The sequence below is a fragment of the Ursus americanus genome, chromosome 16 (assembly GCF_024610735.1).
Source record: "Ursus americanus isolate L20-20 chromosome 16, mUrsAme1.1.p, whole genome shotgun sequence".
Classification (NCBI taxonomy): domain Eukaryota; kingdom Metazoa; phylum Chordata; class Mammalia; order Carnivora; family Ursidae; genus Ursus; species Ursus americanus.
Window position 1 is genome coordinate 39668628 of NC_142142.1, and position 14576 is coordinate 39683203.

The 14576-nt window shown below is 40.2% G+C and overlaps 1 protein-coding gene across 4 annotated transcripts in view; it reads right to left on the bottom strand.

Annotated features, from left to right (window-relative positions):
• Window positions 1-14324, bottom strand: part of APLP2 (amyloid beta precursor like protein 2) — a 79701-nt gene extending 65377 nt beyond the window's left edge. For all 4 annotated transcript variants that reach the window (XM_045783740.2, XM_045783739.2, XM_045783738.2 and 1 more), the window contains exon 1: window positions 14119-14324. In XM_045783740.2, coding sequence (XP_045639696.1) covers window positions 14119-14223 — 105 coding nt within the window. In that variant the 5' untranslated portion in view covers window positions 14224-14324. The remainder of the gene's footprint in view (window positions 1-14118) is intronic.
• Window positions 14325-14576: the final 252 nt, after the last annotated feature.

A 14576-nucleotide genomic window follows, 5' to 3' on the forward strand; every position in this document is an offset into this window, starting at 1 on the left:
ATTTTTTAATTATAAGACTGAAACTACAATAACTGAAATTAAGAACTTGACGGATGGACTTCAAGGAAGATCAGATATAGCTGAAAAAAGTATTAGTATAACAGAAAGATGGGCCAGAAGAAAATCTATCAAACGAGGCATGGAGAGACACAGAGGACACAGTGACAACGTCTAAGATGTTTGTTTCTGGAGTCCCACAGGAAAGGAGAGTATTAGGCAGAAACAATATTTAAATACTAAAAAAAAACAAAAAATGGCTGGGAATTTTCTAAGACTGATGAAAGGCATCAAACCACAAACGCAAGAAGCTCTATAAGAATTTATTTATTTATTTATTTGTTTATTTATTTATTTATTTATTTACTGGGAAAGAGAGCAAGCACTCAAGTGGGGAGGGGCAGAGAGAGCGGATGAGAGAGAATATTAAGTAGGGTCCATGCCCAGCACAGAACCCAATGCGGGTCTTGATCTCAAGACCCCAAGATCATGACCTGGGCTTAAGTCAAGAGCAGACATTTAACTGACTGAGCCCCAAGGAGGGTACTTTTTTTAAAAAATTACACCTAAGTATATAATAGCAAAATTGCTGAAAACCAGATTCAAAGAGAAAAGCTTAAAAGTAGACAGAGACTTAGAAACACATTATCTTCAAAGGAGGATAATTATGCTGACAATAAATTCCAGTAAGTTATTGGTAACATTCAATATCAGGATATTGGTACCATAAAGTATCAGGAATGGAGTAAGCACTTTAAGATGATGAAAGAAATTCTATTCCCAATGAACCTATCTTGCAAGAAAAAGACATCTGGTAAAAGAATGTGACACCAGCCAACCCACCCTTAAGAAAATTCTAAAGTGTTTTGGAAGACAAAATTTATCTAGGAAAAGGCAGAGACATAAGAGGCATAAAAAATAATGAGAACAATAACTATGGAAATCTAAATCAGAGGCTCTCAATCTTACCACAGACTTGAATTACCTGAGGAGTTTTTAGGAAATACTAATGCTGGACCCCAAGAGACCCAGATGTCATTTGTCTGAATTGGAGCCAGCCATCTGTGTTTTGCAAAAGTTCCCCAGACGATACCAGAATGCCTCCAGACTCAACAGCCACTGACCTAAATTCATTTGACAGTATAGGACATGGCTTGTATAACATCTGGGGTATAACAATCCTAAAAAAGATGAGATGGGGTTAAATGGAGTTGAAGTGTTCTGAGGTCTTCTATTGTCCAGGAAGAGGATAAAAGTACCAATTAATATAAGACACTGCTAAGTGAAAGATATTGAAATATCTAAAGTAACCAGGAAAGCAGTAATAAAAGCCTATTAAATATGTTCCAAAGTTATAAGAGAGAAAATTAAAACAGTAACAAATTCCAAAGGAATTAACTAAGGGAAAAAAACAAAACACAGAACTGGCAGAACAAAAAGCACTAAATAAGAAGGTAGATGAGAACCCACGCATATCAACAGCCCCATAAAATGTAAATGTACTAAATAGTCCAGTAAAACACAGGTACTAGATTAAGAAAAAACCCACAGCACATCTAAAACATACAGAAATATTAAACAAAGTATTAGTAAAAGCAAAAAACATTAACCAGAGATAAAAAAAAAAAAAAGGAAACTTTAACTATGAGAGATTCAATTCTTCAGAAAGAGATAATAATTCTAAATCTGTATGCACCTAAGAACAGCCTCAAAGTAAAGCAAAAAACCGTCAAAACTACAAAGAGGAAAAAAATTATCCAAAATCACAGTTATCCAAAAATCAGAAGCTCAGATAATCAAAAGTTATCCAAAATCACAGATCAGTCAGTTAAGTGCCTGCCCTCAGGTCTGGTCATGATCCGGGGTCCTGGGATCAAGCCCAGCATGGGGCTCCCTGTTCAGCAGGGAACCTGCTTCTTGTTCTCCCCCTGTGGCTCCCCCACTTGTGCTCGCTCTCTTTCTCTTTCTCTGTCAAATAAACAAATAAATAAAACCTTTTTTAAAAAAAAATCACAGTTGGAGATTTTTAACACACTTTTCTCAATAACAGGAAAAAAGATTACAAAAATCAGTAAGGATAAAAACTTGAACAACATAAAAACAACACGATTAGGACATACATAAAACATCAGAAGTAATAACTGAAGAATATACATTCTCTTCATTCACACAATGAAAATTTTACTATAAACCAGTCATAAAACAAGTCTCAACAAATTTCAAAGGACTAGAATCATACAGAGTAGTTCTCTGACCACAATGCAGTTAAACTGGAAATAAATAACAAAAAGACAACTAGAAAACTTCCCCATATTTAGAAATTAACAAATGTATTTTTTTTTTTTAAGTAGGCTGCATGCCCACTGAGGAGCCCAATGCAGGGCTTAAACTCACGACCCTGAGATCAAGACCTGAGCTGAGGTCAAGAGTCAGACACTTAACCAACTGAGCCACCCAGGTGCCCCAGCAAATGTACTTCTAAATATCCCGTGGAGAAAAAAACAGAATTACACTGGAAAACAAATATTTCTACTGAATGATAATATTATATCAAAACTTATTTGCTGGAGCACCCGGGGGGCTCGGTTGTTGCTAAGTGTCTGCCCTGGGCTCAGGTCATGATCCCAGGGTCCTGGGATCCAGCCCCAAATCAGGCTCCACACTCAGCAGGGAGTCTGTTTCTCCCTCTCCCTCTGCCCTCCCGCCCTTCACATGCATACCTGTGTGCCCTCTCTCTCTCAAATAAATAAAATCTTAAAAAATAACTTATATGCTGTTGAAGGGTACAAACTTGCAAAACTATTAAATAAATAAGTTTTGGAGATTAATGCACAGCATGGTGATTACAATCAACAATACTGTATTATGAACTTCCAAGCTGCTAAGAGACTAGATCTTAATTGTTCTCACTACAAAAAAGATAATTGCATGATGTGATAGTGGTATTAGCTAACATGACAGTGGAAATCATATGCAATATATAAACCAACACACTGCACACCTTAAACTTGCACAATGTTATAGCTCAACTGCATCTTGACTTTTCATAATAAATTAATTAAATAGAAAGCTAAAATAAAATCTCTTGTGAACTGCAGCTAAAGCCCTGTTCAGAGGAAAATTTGTAGCTTTAAATTAAGAGAAAAGTAGAAAGGCTGAAAGAAATTTTAAGCAGTCATATCACATTGTTAGATAAAGAATAAATTAAACCTCTGGAAAGTAGAAAGAAGAAAGTAATCATGAGCAGAAATAAATAGAGCACGTGACTGTAGAGCTTGGGGTTGTGAGTTTGAGCCCCACACTGGGTGCAGAGATTACTTAAAAATAAAATCTTTAAAAAAAGAAGAAAATGCAAAATAAACATACAACAGAGAGGATCAACAAAACCCAAGTTGATTATTTCAAAAGACTTAACACCTGGCAAGATGGACTAAAACAAAACAAACAAAAATAACCAAAGTCAGTCATGAAAAAAGGGAACATCACTGAAGATTCTACTTATATTTCAAAGACCATTAAGAGTATATTAGAAACAACTTCAATCAAAAGATATCAATTTTAGGGGCGCCTGGGTGGCTCAGTCGTTAAGCATCTGCCTTTGGCTCAGAGCGTGATCCCAGGGTCCTGGGATCGAGCCCCACATCGGGCTCCCTGCTCTCCTGGGAGCCTGCTGCTTCCTCTCCCACTCCTCCTGCTTGTGTTCCCTCTCTCTCTGGCTGTCTCTCTCGCTGTCAAATAAATAAATAAAATCTTTAAAAAAAAAGATATCAATTTTAAAAATCCAATGTAATAGATTACTAGGGAAACTTAACCAAACTTACACAAGATAGGATTAATTCTACAATTAGTAAATAAAGTGAATGCATAACTGTAAACCTTACCAGATGGCTTCACTGGTAAGTTGTTTTCCAAACATTACAAGAAAAAGTAATGCCAATCTTAAGTAAAATACTCCAGAGAACAGAAAAAGAGGCAATATTCCCTCTCTGTAAGTCCTTTTTGAGGCTATAAAACTTCAAAACCAAAACCTGGTAAATACATTATAAATGAGAAGAATTACAGGTCAAACCGACTTTTTAAAAAAAATTTTTTTTTTAAGATTTATTTATTTTAGAGAGAGAGTACGAGCAGGGGGAAGGGGGCAGAGGGAGGAGAGAATCTCAAGCTGACTGCACTGAGTGTGGAGCCCAGTGCTATGCTCGATTTCAAAACCGTGAGATCATGACCTGAGCCAAAATCAAGAGTCAGTCCAACCAACTAAGCCACCTGGGCACCCCCAAACCCACTATTGAGCACAGAGGCAAAAATCCTGACCATTTTAACAGACCAAATTCGGAAAATAAGTAAGTTTGGCTCATTTCAGGAATGCAAAAGTTGCTTACATATTTAAAAAATCAATTAATATTTCACACCATCAAAATTAGAAAGAAAAAAAAAATTAAAAAGAAATATCATATGACCATCTAATTAGTTGGGAAAAAAGTGAAAAACATTTAACATTCATTCATGACAAGAATCTTTAGCAGACAGAGAATAAAAGAGCTCTTCCTTAATCTAATAAAGGACATGGTATCTACAAAGAAATCTACAAGTATCATATAAACAGTGAAATGTAGTCCCTCTTGAGATCGGGAGTTGAATAGAGATATCAGCTATTACCCACTTTTCTTTAACATTTTACTAGAGTCTTAGTGCAGTAAAGCAAGAAAAATAAATAAAAGCTGTAAGAATTGGAAGGCAAAAAACAAAACGGTCATAATCCACAGAATATATTCAGAAATTTTCAAAATTACTAGTAAATTATTAGAATTAGTGCACAAGTTTAGCAAGTCTCCTGGACACACAATTTGGAAGTACCAACTGCTTTCCATAACCACCACAAAAGGACAACAAAAAAATTTACAATAGCATTAAAAATAATTAAATACCTATGAATAAATCTAACACAAGATGGTACAAGATCTCTATGCAGAAAACTATACAAAAGATTGAGGGTAATGAGAGAAGACCTAAATAAAGGCATGTGCCATGTTTCTAGATTGGAAGACTATCTATTTTAAGTAGGCTCCACACCCAGCACCAAGCCCAACTTGGATCCCAAACTCACAACCCTGAGATCAGAGTTGGACACTCAACTGACTGAGCCACCCAGGTGCCCCTGGAAGACTCAATATTAAAAATAAAATAAAATAAAAATCAGAGATGCCTGGGTGGCTCAATCGGTTAAGCGTCTGCCTTCAGCTCGGGTCGTGATCCCAGCATCCTGGGATCGAGTCCCACATTGGGCTCCTTGCTCAGCGGGGATCCTGCTTCTCCCTCTGTCTGCAGCTCCCCCTGCTGTGTTCTCTCTCTCTGACAAATAAATAAATAAATACAGTCTTTAAAAAAATCCATTTTTCCCCAATTAACTACAGACTAAATGCAGTGCTAATCAACATTTCGACAAGTGGCTGTTTTTGGTGAAATGCAGCGAATGTATATGGGAAGAAAAGAATTACAAAAAGTCAAAACACTATTAAAGACAACCAAGGTAGAAGGGCGTGCTCTAGTAGATATAAACCCTTACTATAAAGTACAGTTATTAAGAGAGTGTAGACTTGGTGCAAGGATACACACAGACAGCAATGATTAAGAGTCGAGAAACAGACTCACCCATACAGAGATATTAACAACAAAGGTGCCATGGGAGAACAGAAGGGAAAGGATGACCTTGACAATAAATGGTGCAAGCTGGATAGCCATATGGTATGGGCCACATACCCATATGGAAAAGATAAAAATAAAAAGACCCGTGCTTCTTATTACACAAAAATCAGTTCCAGGTAAACTGTAGCTCTAAATGTGCCAGGCAAAATAAGAAGCTCCTAACAGACAATGTAGAATAATTTTATGTCCTCCGCGCAGGAAAAGACGTCTGAAATAGTACACAAAAAGCACCTATCATCATAATAGTAACAGTAATAATAATAAAGAAATAAGTTAGACTTCAAAATTAAGAACTTCCAAAGACATCATTAAGAGAGTAAAAAGGCAAGCCAGAGAGAACAACAGCATCCCAATAACCTCAAACTGGAAACAACCCAAATGCCCATTGGCAAAACAAATCATCATTTCTTCATACATAGGAATATTATACAGCTACACTCAACAATACCAACGACTCTCAAAAACACGTTTAATGAAAGAAAGGTGCCTAACGGGCTCAGTCACAAGGGCATGTGGCTCTTGATCTCAGGGTCATGAATCTGAGCCCCAGGCTGGGTGTAGAGATTACTTTAAAAAAAAAAAAAAAACTAAACAAAACAAAAAACTATGTTTAGTGTGAAAGAACCCAGATACTTCAGAATACATACTGAAGGATTCCATTTATATAAATCTAGAAAACAGGATAAGCCACCGGTGCTTAAGGACAAATGGCTGGATGGTAAAACTATAAAGAATAAATAATTATCATAAAGGTTAGTGTAATAATTACTAGAGGGGGTCTTTAGGGTAGAAATGTTCTATTTTTTTTTTTTTAACCTTGGCAGTAGTCACACCAGTATGCGTTTTACAGTGTGTTTATAGACTGAGCTATACATTTTTTAAAGCTCAAAAATACTCAAGGGCTTTTGATGTACAGCAGGTTGCAATGGTGCCATGAATGCTTGGCACCTTCATGAGTATGGGGCTATCTTTACTTCCACTTCAAGCATCTTAGCTTTTAAATCATAATCTGTTCAAACAATGAATGCTCTGCATTGATAAATATTTATTACCACTCTAAGAGCCTGAACAAACTTCTTCGGAATCCAAAAAGAAGAAAGGGGTCTCTCTCAGCACGAAAACATGAATGGGAATGCTAAATTCCCAACTCAAGATAAGAGTTACTTCAGGAAAGGAAGGTTAATGGGATTGGAAAACGTTCAAAGGAGGCCTTTCTATCATAATGTTTTATTTCTGTATCTATGTTTTAGTACTCAAAAAAAGGGGGGGGCTAAAGCAAATATGGGAAGTGTTAAAATTTAAAACCTGGGTGGTGTATAGAGGAGTATCTTTGTATTTTTACTATACTATGGTGGAAATATTCCTAATTAAAGGGAGTAAAATAAGAGAACGTCCTTCACTCTTATCACCTCATTTCTCCACAGAAAAACTCTGCTTCAGTCTCCTACTTAGCCTTCCAGAAACAAACTACAGAATATTCTAAAATACTTATGTTCTTCACCACCACCACTAAATCCCACCTTTTCTTCTTCTCCAGGCTAAATATCCCCCTTACAGTTCATCCACGTTTCATGTCAAATTCTCCATATTCTTCACCATTCCAGCCATTCTGTTCTAGACAGCAACATCCCTCAAAATGAAGGACCAAGATCCTAATCAATGCCCTGTGTGAGGTTCCTCCGATTTCTCAATTTTGCCAGCAAATATTTAACCAGCAGATAATTTAGGTAAGAATGAATTAGTTCTTTTTCCTTCCAGCCAGCCCACCTATTCTATAAGCTCCCAAACAGAGAATGCCCTTGCATGTTATCTACTCAACTACCACAGCACTCTTTTCCAACAGTACCATTCCCCTGCCGACATTTGGTTTGGCTAGAAGCATCCGATGCAATTCTGTCCAGCAAGATTTGAGGGGTATTGTGCTGATGGGCTTTGAGAAAGATTTCTTCACCAATAAGAGGAGATAGACAAAAAGAGATAGTCTCTTTCCTCCCCTGGACATTATCATATCAGAGCGTGTCCTCTGGAACTCTATTCAATCTGCAACCACGAGAGGTGTTTCAGCTGAGAAAGCAGTGGAAAGGTTGCACAGAGCTGCTCAATTCACCAACCTCACTCCAAATGCTGATAACTGTTTTCTGGACCACAATCTTATCCCAGTCACAGTGATTAGTGCTAACCTCGTCCTACGGTTTGTCCATCAACTAGGCTGGTGATTGTCAATCTGGTGCGGGCAGCCTTTTCTCTTCCAAATAATTCCACACCCTGATTTTGATAAGACTTCCCCACTCCCCCAACACACACACAGGGGGTCTTTTAAATTTCTTTTCCTTAAATTCTGCAGAATATAAAGATGAAACAAACTTACTATTTAAAGAGAGACACGGGGCGCCTGGGTGGCACAGCGGTTAAGCGCCTGCCTTCGGCTCAGGGCGTGATCCCGGCGTTCTGGGATCGAGCCCCACATCAGGCTCCCCCGCTATGAGCCTGCTTCTTCCTCTCCCACTCCCCCTGCTTGTGTTCCCTCTCTCGCTGGCTGTCTCTATCTCTGTCGAATAAATAAATAAAATCTTTAAAAAAATAAATAAATAAATAAATAAATAAAGAGAGACAGAGCGAACTGGCACATGATATAAAAAGGCACTAGAAGTTTTAAAAAATCCGTGGAAAATGTAAAAAGGCAAAGTCCCCTGTAATTACATCCTTCAAAGATAACCACTGTTAATAGCATGGCATATATTGGTTCATGATATATTGTAACTTCTATGAAATTAATTTCCTTTAAAGCAAATACCAAAAAAAGCAGATTTTTTGGTAGTGGGGAAGATAAAAAAGGAAATCCGCGACCACAAGAGAAACATTATGAAACACCCTGACACAGAGGAAACAAGGAGCAACAGACTTAGAAGAGGGCAGATGGATTCGTACCCTGGCCCTGCTACCTGGCCTTAAATCCTTGGCCTCGACTGACTCCCTTTTAAGGTGAGGAAAACAATACCTACTTCAGTAAGCTGTTTGTGTAGAATTAGAAGATAATGTACCCAAATGAGTTCTGTTAGGGTTTTTTGTTTGCTGTTGTTTTTCCGTACTTGCACACAAGCATCACCTGGGGAGCATTTAAAACTGAGACTCCCAGATGTAGTCAATGAGATCCTCTGAGGGTGGGGCCTAGAGATCACAGGCAAGTGCATTCTGTAGAGTAAAAAGCAATATGCATATTTGTTTTTATTATTGTAGCATTTAGCATCTAAAACAGAACCTCGCAGTAGTGATTCAAAAAACACTAGTAGGATTAATAACAATGAAAAGTCTTATTTTAAAGAAAGATTATAGTTGGGTGGCTCAGTCGGTTTAAGCGTCTGACTCTTGATTTTGGCTCAGGTTATGATAGGATCGCGAGACTGAGCCCCACGTTGGGCCGCACTGGGCACAGAGCCTGCTTAAGATTCTCTCTCTCCCTCTGTCCCCCCTCCCTCTCTAAAAATAATAATAAATAAAATGAATTAAAAAATAAAAATAGAGTATAAAGAAATTTCATTTAAAAAAACCTTCATGATGGCTTATGTAAGAAAAATTTTCTTAGCAAAAATAGTTGTAGTTGATACAAAGGACTGGAACCTATTTGTATTTGAATGGGGCTATATGGTTCACTTTCCATCTAAGGCCACAGATCAAGGCACACAATACTAAATTTAATTAAGCATCAAGGTAATCTACTTTATCTCACTAAAAAACTCTTGAAAATTGGATTATAGACAATTTCAAATTCTCTCTCAAATGACCCCCCCCCCCCACAGAAGCTACAATTACTGTACAAATATTTATCCCTACATTTTGTCACACAGAAAACATGATTTTCCTTCACTAGTTCATTTTAGGACAATTCAAAATAGTAACTGTTAGGTACCAGCTCCAATACGTAACATATGCCAGTTTTATAATATATATGTACTTGATATATCTGCTGAGATATATACCACCAAAATGTTTACAGTGAGGTTTCCCTGGAACGTATGTTTTGAGATTATTTTTCATTTTTTATTTACCTGTATTTTTAAATTTTTACAACGAATGTGTACTATCCATATAATTTTTCTTCTGTTATTTTAAAAAGAAAGCGCAGAATGGGGTGCCTGGCTGGCTCAGTCAGGACAGCATGTGACTCTTGATCTCAGGGTTATAAGTTTGAGCCCCACGTTGGGGGTTGAGATCACTTAAAAATAAAATCTTAAAAAAAAAAAAAAGGGCAGAAGCCCAAGAATTCAGTAATGGTGAATAACACAAAGAATCTTGAAAAGTTTAAGTTTTTATTTTCCCAAAGTCAAAACAACATCAGATAAGTTAAAAATCTGATTTTTAAGGGTGCCTGGGTGGCTCAGTGGGTTAAGCCACCGAGTCTTGAGTCTTGATTTTGGCTCAGGTCATGATCTCAGGGTGGTGAAACTGAGCCCCTCAAGGGGCTCCCAACTCAGCAGGGATTTGGCTGGAGATTCTCTCCCTCTCCCTGTCCCTTGGACCCCCACTCTCTCTCTCTAAAATAATAAATAAATCCTTTTTTTATATTTGGAAAACATTAATAACCCTTCACATATTACTGCCAAGACTTCTAAAGCTCTTCAGCTTTAAAAATAACTATGTTTTTGAATGCTATAAGAAACATTATTGGGTCAACTGACAACTGGAATACAGACAGTAGATTTGATCAAAGTATTGTATCAATGTTAAATTTCCTTAAATTGGTAACTGTACTAAGCTATGTAAGACAATGTCTTTGGTTCTTAGGAAATACACAGTGAAGGGATCAAGGGACAGGATGTGTGCAACTTACTCTCAAATACTTCAGCAAAAAATACATAATAATAGAATGAAAGATAAAGCAAATGCCGAATAGGAAAAACATTCACTGGTGAATCTGGGTATGAGAGTCATCTGTACAATTTTTGCTACTTTTCTAAGCTTGAATTTATATCTAAATAACATTTTTAATTGAAAAACAAAATACCATTCAAAACTATCCTAAAAAACACTTAAGATCATGCTGGACCAACTTCAAACAAGACATTAAATTAACACTGTCCAGAAGAAATATAATATGAGCTATATATGCTGTATTTTCAGGTGGTCTCATTAAAATTAAAAGAAACAGGGGCACCTGGGTGGCTCAGTCTGTTAAGTGTCTGCCTTCGGCTCACATCATGATCCTGTAGTCCTGGGGCTGAGCCCCCAGTTGGGGGGCGGTGATTATCCCTGCCCAGCAGGGAGCCTGCTTCTCCTCTGTCTGCGCCCCCCCACGCTCGTTTTCTAATAAATAAATAAAATCTTCAAAAAAAAATTACAAGAAATAGGTGAAACTAATTTTAACATATTTTACTTAAGCAAGGTTTAAAAATATCATTTTGATGTAATCAATATAAAAATTATTGAGGTATTTTACAATTTCTTTCATTCTAAGTCTTCAAAATCTGGTGTGCATGTTACACTTACAGTACAATGCAACTGAGATGCTAAATTTGCATAGGAAATATATGATCTGCCTGTAGATTTCATTAAATGTACAGCTGAAAGGTGGATCCACATAACCAAGTTGTTTTAAATATAAAGTTTTCCAATCCCTGAACCGTCAGTTTTAAATGTCAACTTAAATTAATTAAATACAGTGGAAAACTCATTCCTCCATCATACTAGACACACTGCAAACTCAGGAACCACATGCGGTTACAGGGTAAGACAGCCCAGCATTAGACGATGAAACAAATTCCCTCCATGACAGAAGGACCTGATTGCTAAGACTCAGTTTATCATATTTAGCAAAAGATTTTTAATAGTTATGCTAAAACAATGACTGACTGACAATCCTGTCAGAAGCTTTGGCCTCTCCCCAAGTCATAATCAGACGTTCCCTATAGCATCACTGAGATATACCAACACAAAGCCTTCTTTACCTTCTAAGTCAGTTATCATACCTTGTATTTGAGTTTCCTGAAAACTGTCCGTCAAATGGCCCTCTTTTAAATGTAGCAGAATGAACCCCAGTTCTGGCTCTCAGAAGCATCCATGTCCATTGTTACAGAGTGCAGAGTTTCAGCACAAATAGTGTCTGAGAATCCCAAATTGGGAGCACGCACAGAACCAAACATATCCTGGATTTAAAAGAATGGCCTCAGGACAGAGGTGGGTTTTTCTTTTTAACCAGGTGTAAGAGATTAATTCAGTCAACACCAAGCAACACTAAAGATTCGCCAATCAATAATTCTGCACCAAGCAACCTGATCAGGGATTTGGCTAGAATCCCTTTGACTAATCTCAATAAAGACCTTTCCAAAGGCATCCCGATTGAGGCCATTCTCGTCTAAATTAAGGTTTAGGCAGTCCTTTGCCTGACAGCAAATAAATGAAATGATAGACACACAAAATTTTGCCTGCTTGACAAAAGAAAAAATGATCTGAAAGATAATTTAGTGTGGTCAAAAACAGTGTGGTCAAAGGACAGTAGTTAGCATAAAATAGCATTTAAAAACCATTTTAGGGAAATGCCTAATTCCTACCTTCTGTCTAACCAGACTTTCCAACTGAACAATATTGTAACAACTGAATTTAATCCACAACGAATTCTGATATTGCTAGTTTCTCCTTCTCTGCAGGCATACATACAGGTGTTAATATTCTGCTTAACTTGAAAGGAAGATATTCTTTAAAACTGATGAGTCCTTTATTGCGTATCTACTGGTGCCTGAAATTACTCATTCCCCTGGGAAGTGAGGTAAAAGAGTGTGCAAAATGGTTTTTGACACCCTGACCTAAAAGTTCTATGTTCCATACAAAATCTTTTTTCCCCCTTCCTTTCCCATTCGGCTGATCCAGCTTGCAACATCATATCAGGAGTCACAAATACAAATCTAACCATTGTGTGGAAACTAAAATAATCGTCATCTAAAAACAAACATATATAAACATTAACTCTACTTAAAATACAACTTCCCTTCCCCCTTCCTCCAAAGAATCATAAAGCTTTAAGCAGAATGAATACAAACGTTTAAAGCCGTTCCATCGGAGGTGTGTTCTTGATTAGATTTATTTGATCCTGGAAATGCCTGAACATTCTGTAGAAGAACACATTCTAACTTGGGGTTTTTGCTAGAAACTTCTCGGTCAATGCCTATCTAATCAAATCCAGTCTCCCTTGTCTCTGAAATGAGCTAAATACGCAGAAATCCATTGTAATTTAAAAAATAGTGAAGAGGAAAAAGAAACTACACCCGAAACACATTCCAGTCCAACAGTTCAAGCACTATTTCGAGATGGAAAGTAAAAATAAAGTCCCACGTCTCCCTCAGGAGTAGAAAGGTTTTCATGAAGCGGCAAGGTCCAGACCACAGTAGAACCCTCCCCGACCCCGGCAACCCTGCCCGTTCCAGCGGCCTCAACTCCAGCGAACCACCCGTGGATCCAGGCTACTTAACCATCTCGAAACATAAAGATGTTTACGGGGTTATCAGATGCATTAACAGCTACTTAAATTCTAACAGCAAAAAAAGTATGATTAAACAAGAGTTTTTACACCATATTCATCAGTACCTTTCCTCCTCGCTGGAACCCACAAAAAAGGGGAGCAACACGAACACCAGAGAGGGGTTTCCCCTTGTTTATTAGACTTAGGCAAACAGCTATATTTAACAATTCCTCCCAAAGGCCCGATGCCAGAGCGGTGGATCTTTTGAAAGGAAGGCACACAGGAAGCAGAAGGCACACCCGCTGCTTGGTGCAGGAGCATTCTCCCGGTGCAGCCAAAGCGGCGCTCGCTCCAGCACCTCGGCACTTTCCAAGGGCCAAGCCGGGAAGCCTGCATCCCCAGAGCCAAACCGGGGTTGCCAACAAAGGCTGCATCTACTGCTTCCAGGTGGGAAGCCCCACCGTCGGATGCGGGGAGCATGCTGCCAGCCGCAGCCCGAGAGCTGGGGTGTGCGCGGAGCCGCCCCCGGAGGGAGCCGCGCCGCACCGAGGTCCAGAGCTGAGGACCGCCGGCGGGGCCGCAGGGCGCAGAGGCTCACAGTACGAGGGCGGGCTGGGCGTCTGAGCCGCGCAAGGTCCCCAGAGGATGTGGCGGTGCCGCGGGCGGGATGGGGGCTGGGGCGGCCGAGGCAGCCCGCCGCCCCCTGCGCCCCGCAGCCCCGATGCCTTTCATTTGGCCTCTGCGGCGGCGGAGGCAGCTCGACCTCCAGCGCTAAGCACTGCGCCAAGCAGGGGCGGGCGGGGGAGGCGCCGCCAGACCCGCCGCAGCGCAGGACCACCCCCACTCCCCGCTCTCCACGCCGCTCCCCCAGCCCGGCGGGACCCCGCGGCCCGCCCGTCCGCTCGCAGGCCGCGCTCCCACGGCAGGCGAAGGAGACTGCGCTCCGGCGCTCGCCCAGTTCCCACCTCGATGTATCCGGCCAGTGCCGCGGCAGGCGCCGTGAGCCCGAGCAGCAGCAGGACCAGGAGCCTGCCGGTGGCCGTGGCGGCCGCGGTCCCGGTGGCCGCCATCCCTCGCCGGGTCGCTCTAGCGCTCGACTCTCAGGGTCAGACACGAAAACTCCGGAACTTTCCCCACCGCGACCCAGAAGCATCTGAAGCCTGTTCGCCGCCGCCCCGGGGGTTTTACACCAACCGGAACTGACTTCACAAGACCACTCCCTCTTTCTTCGGGACCCAATGCCGGCCTGTAGAGCCTTCCCAAGACACCGCCCCTTGTTCATCCCAGACCCAATCAGGAGACAGAAGAGCCTGCACCTCCCGCCCGTCCCAACCGCGAGCCCCGCCAGGCCCCGCCTCGGGCCTCTGACGGCCCCGCCCCCGCTTGGGACCCTGCGGCCGAGTAGAGAGGGGGTGTGCGCAGG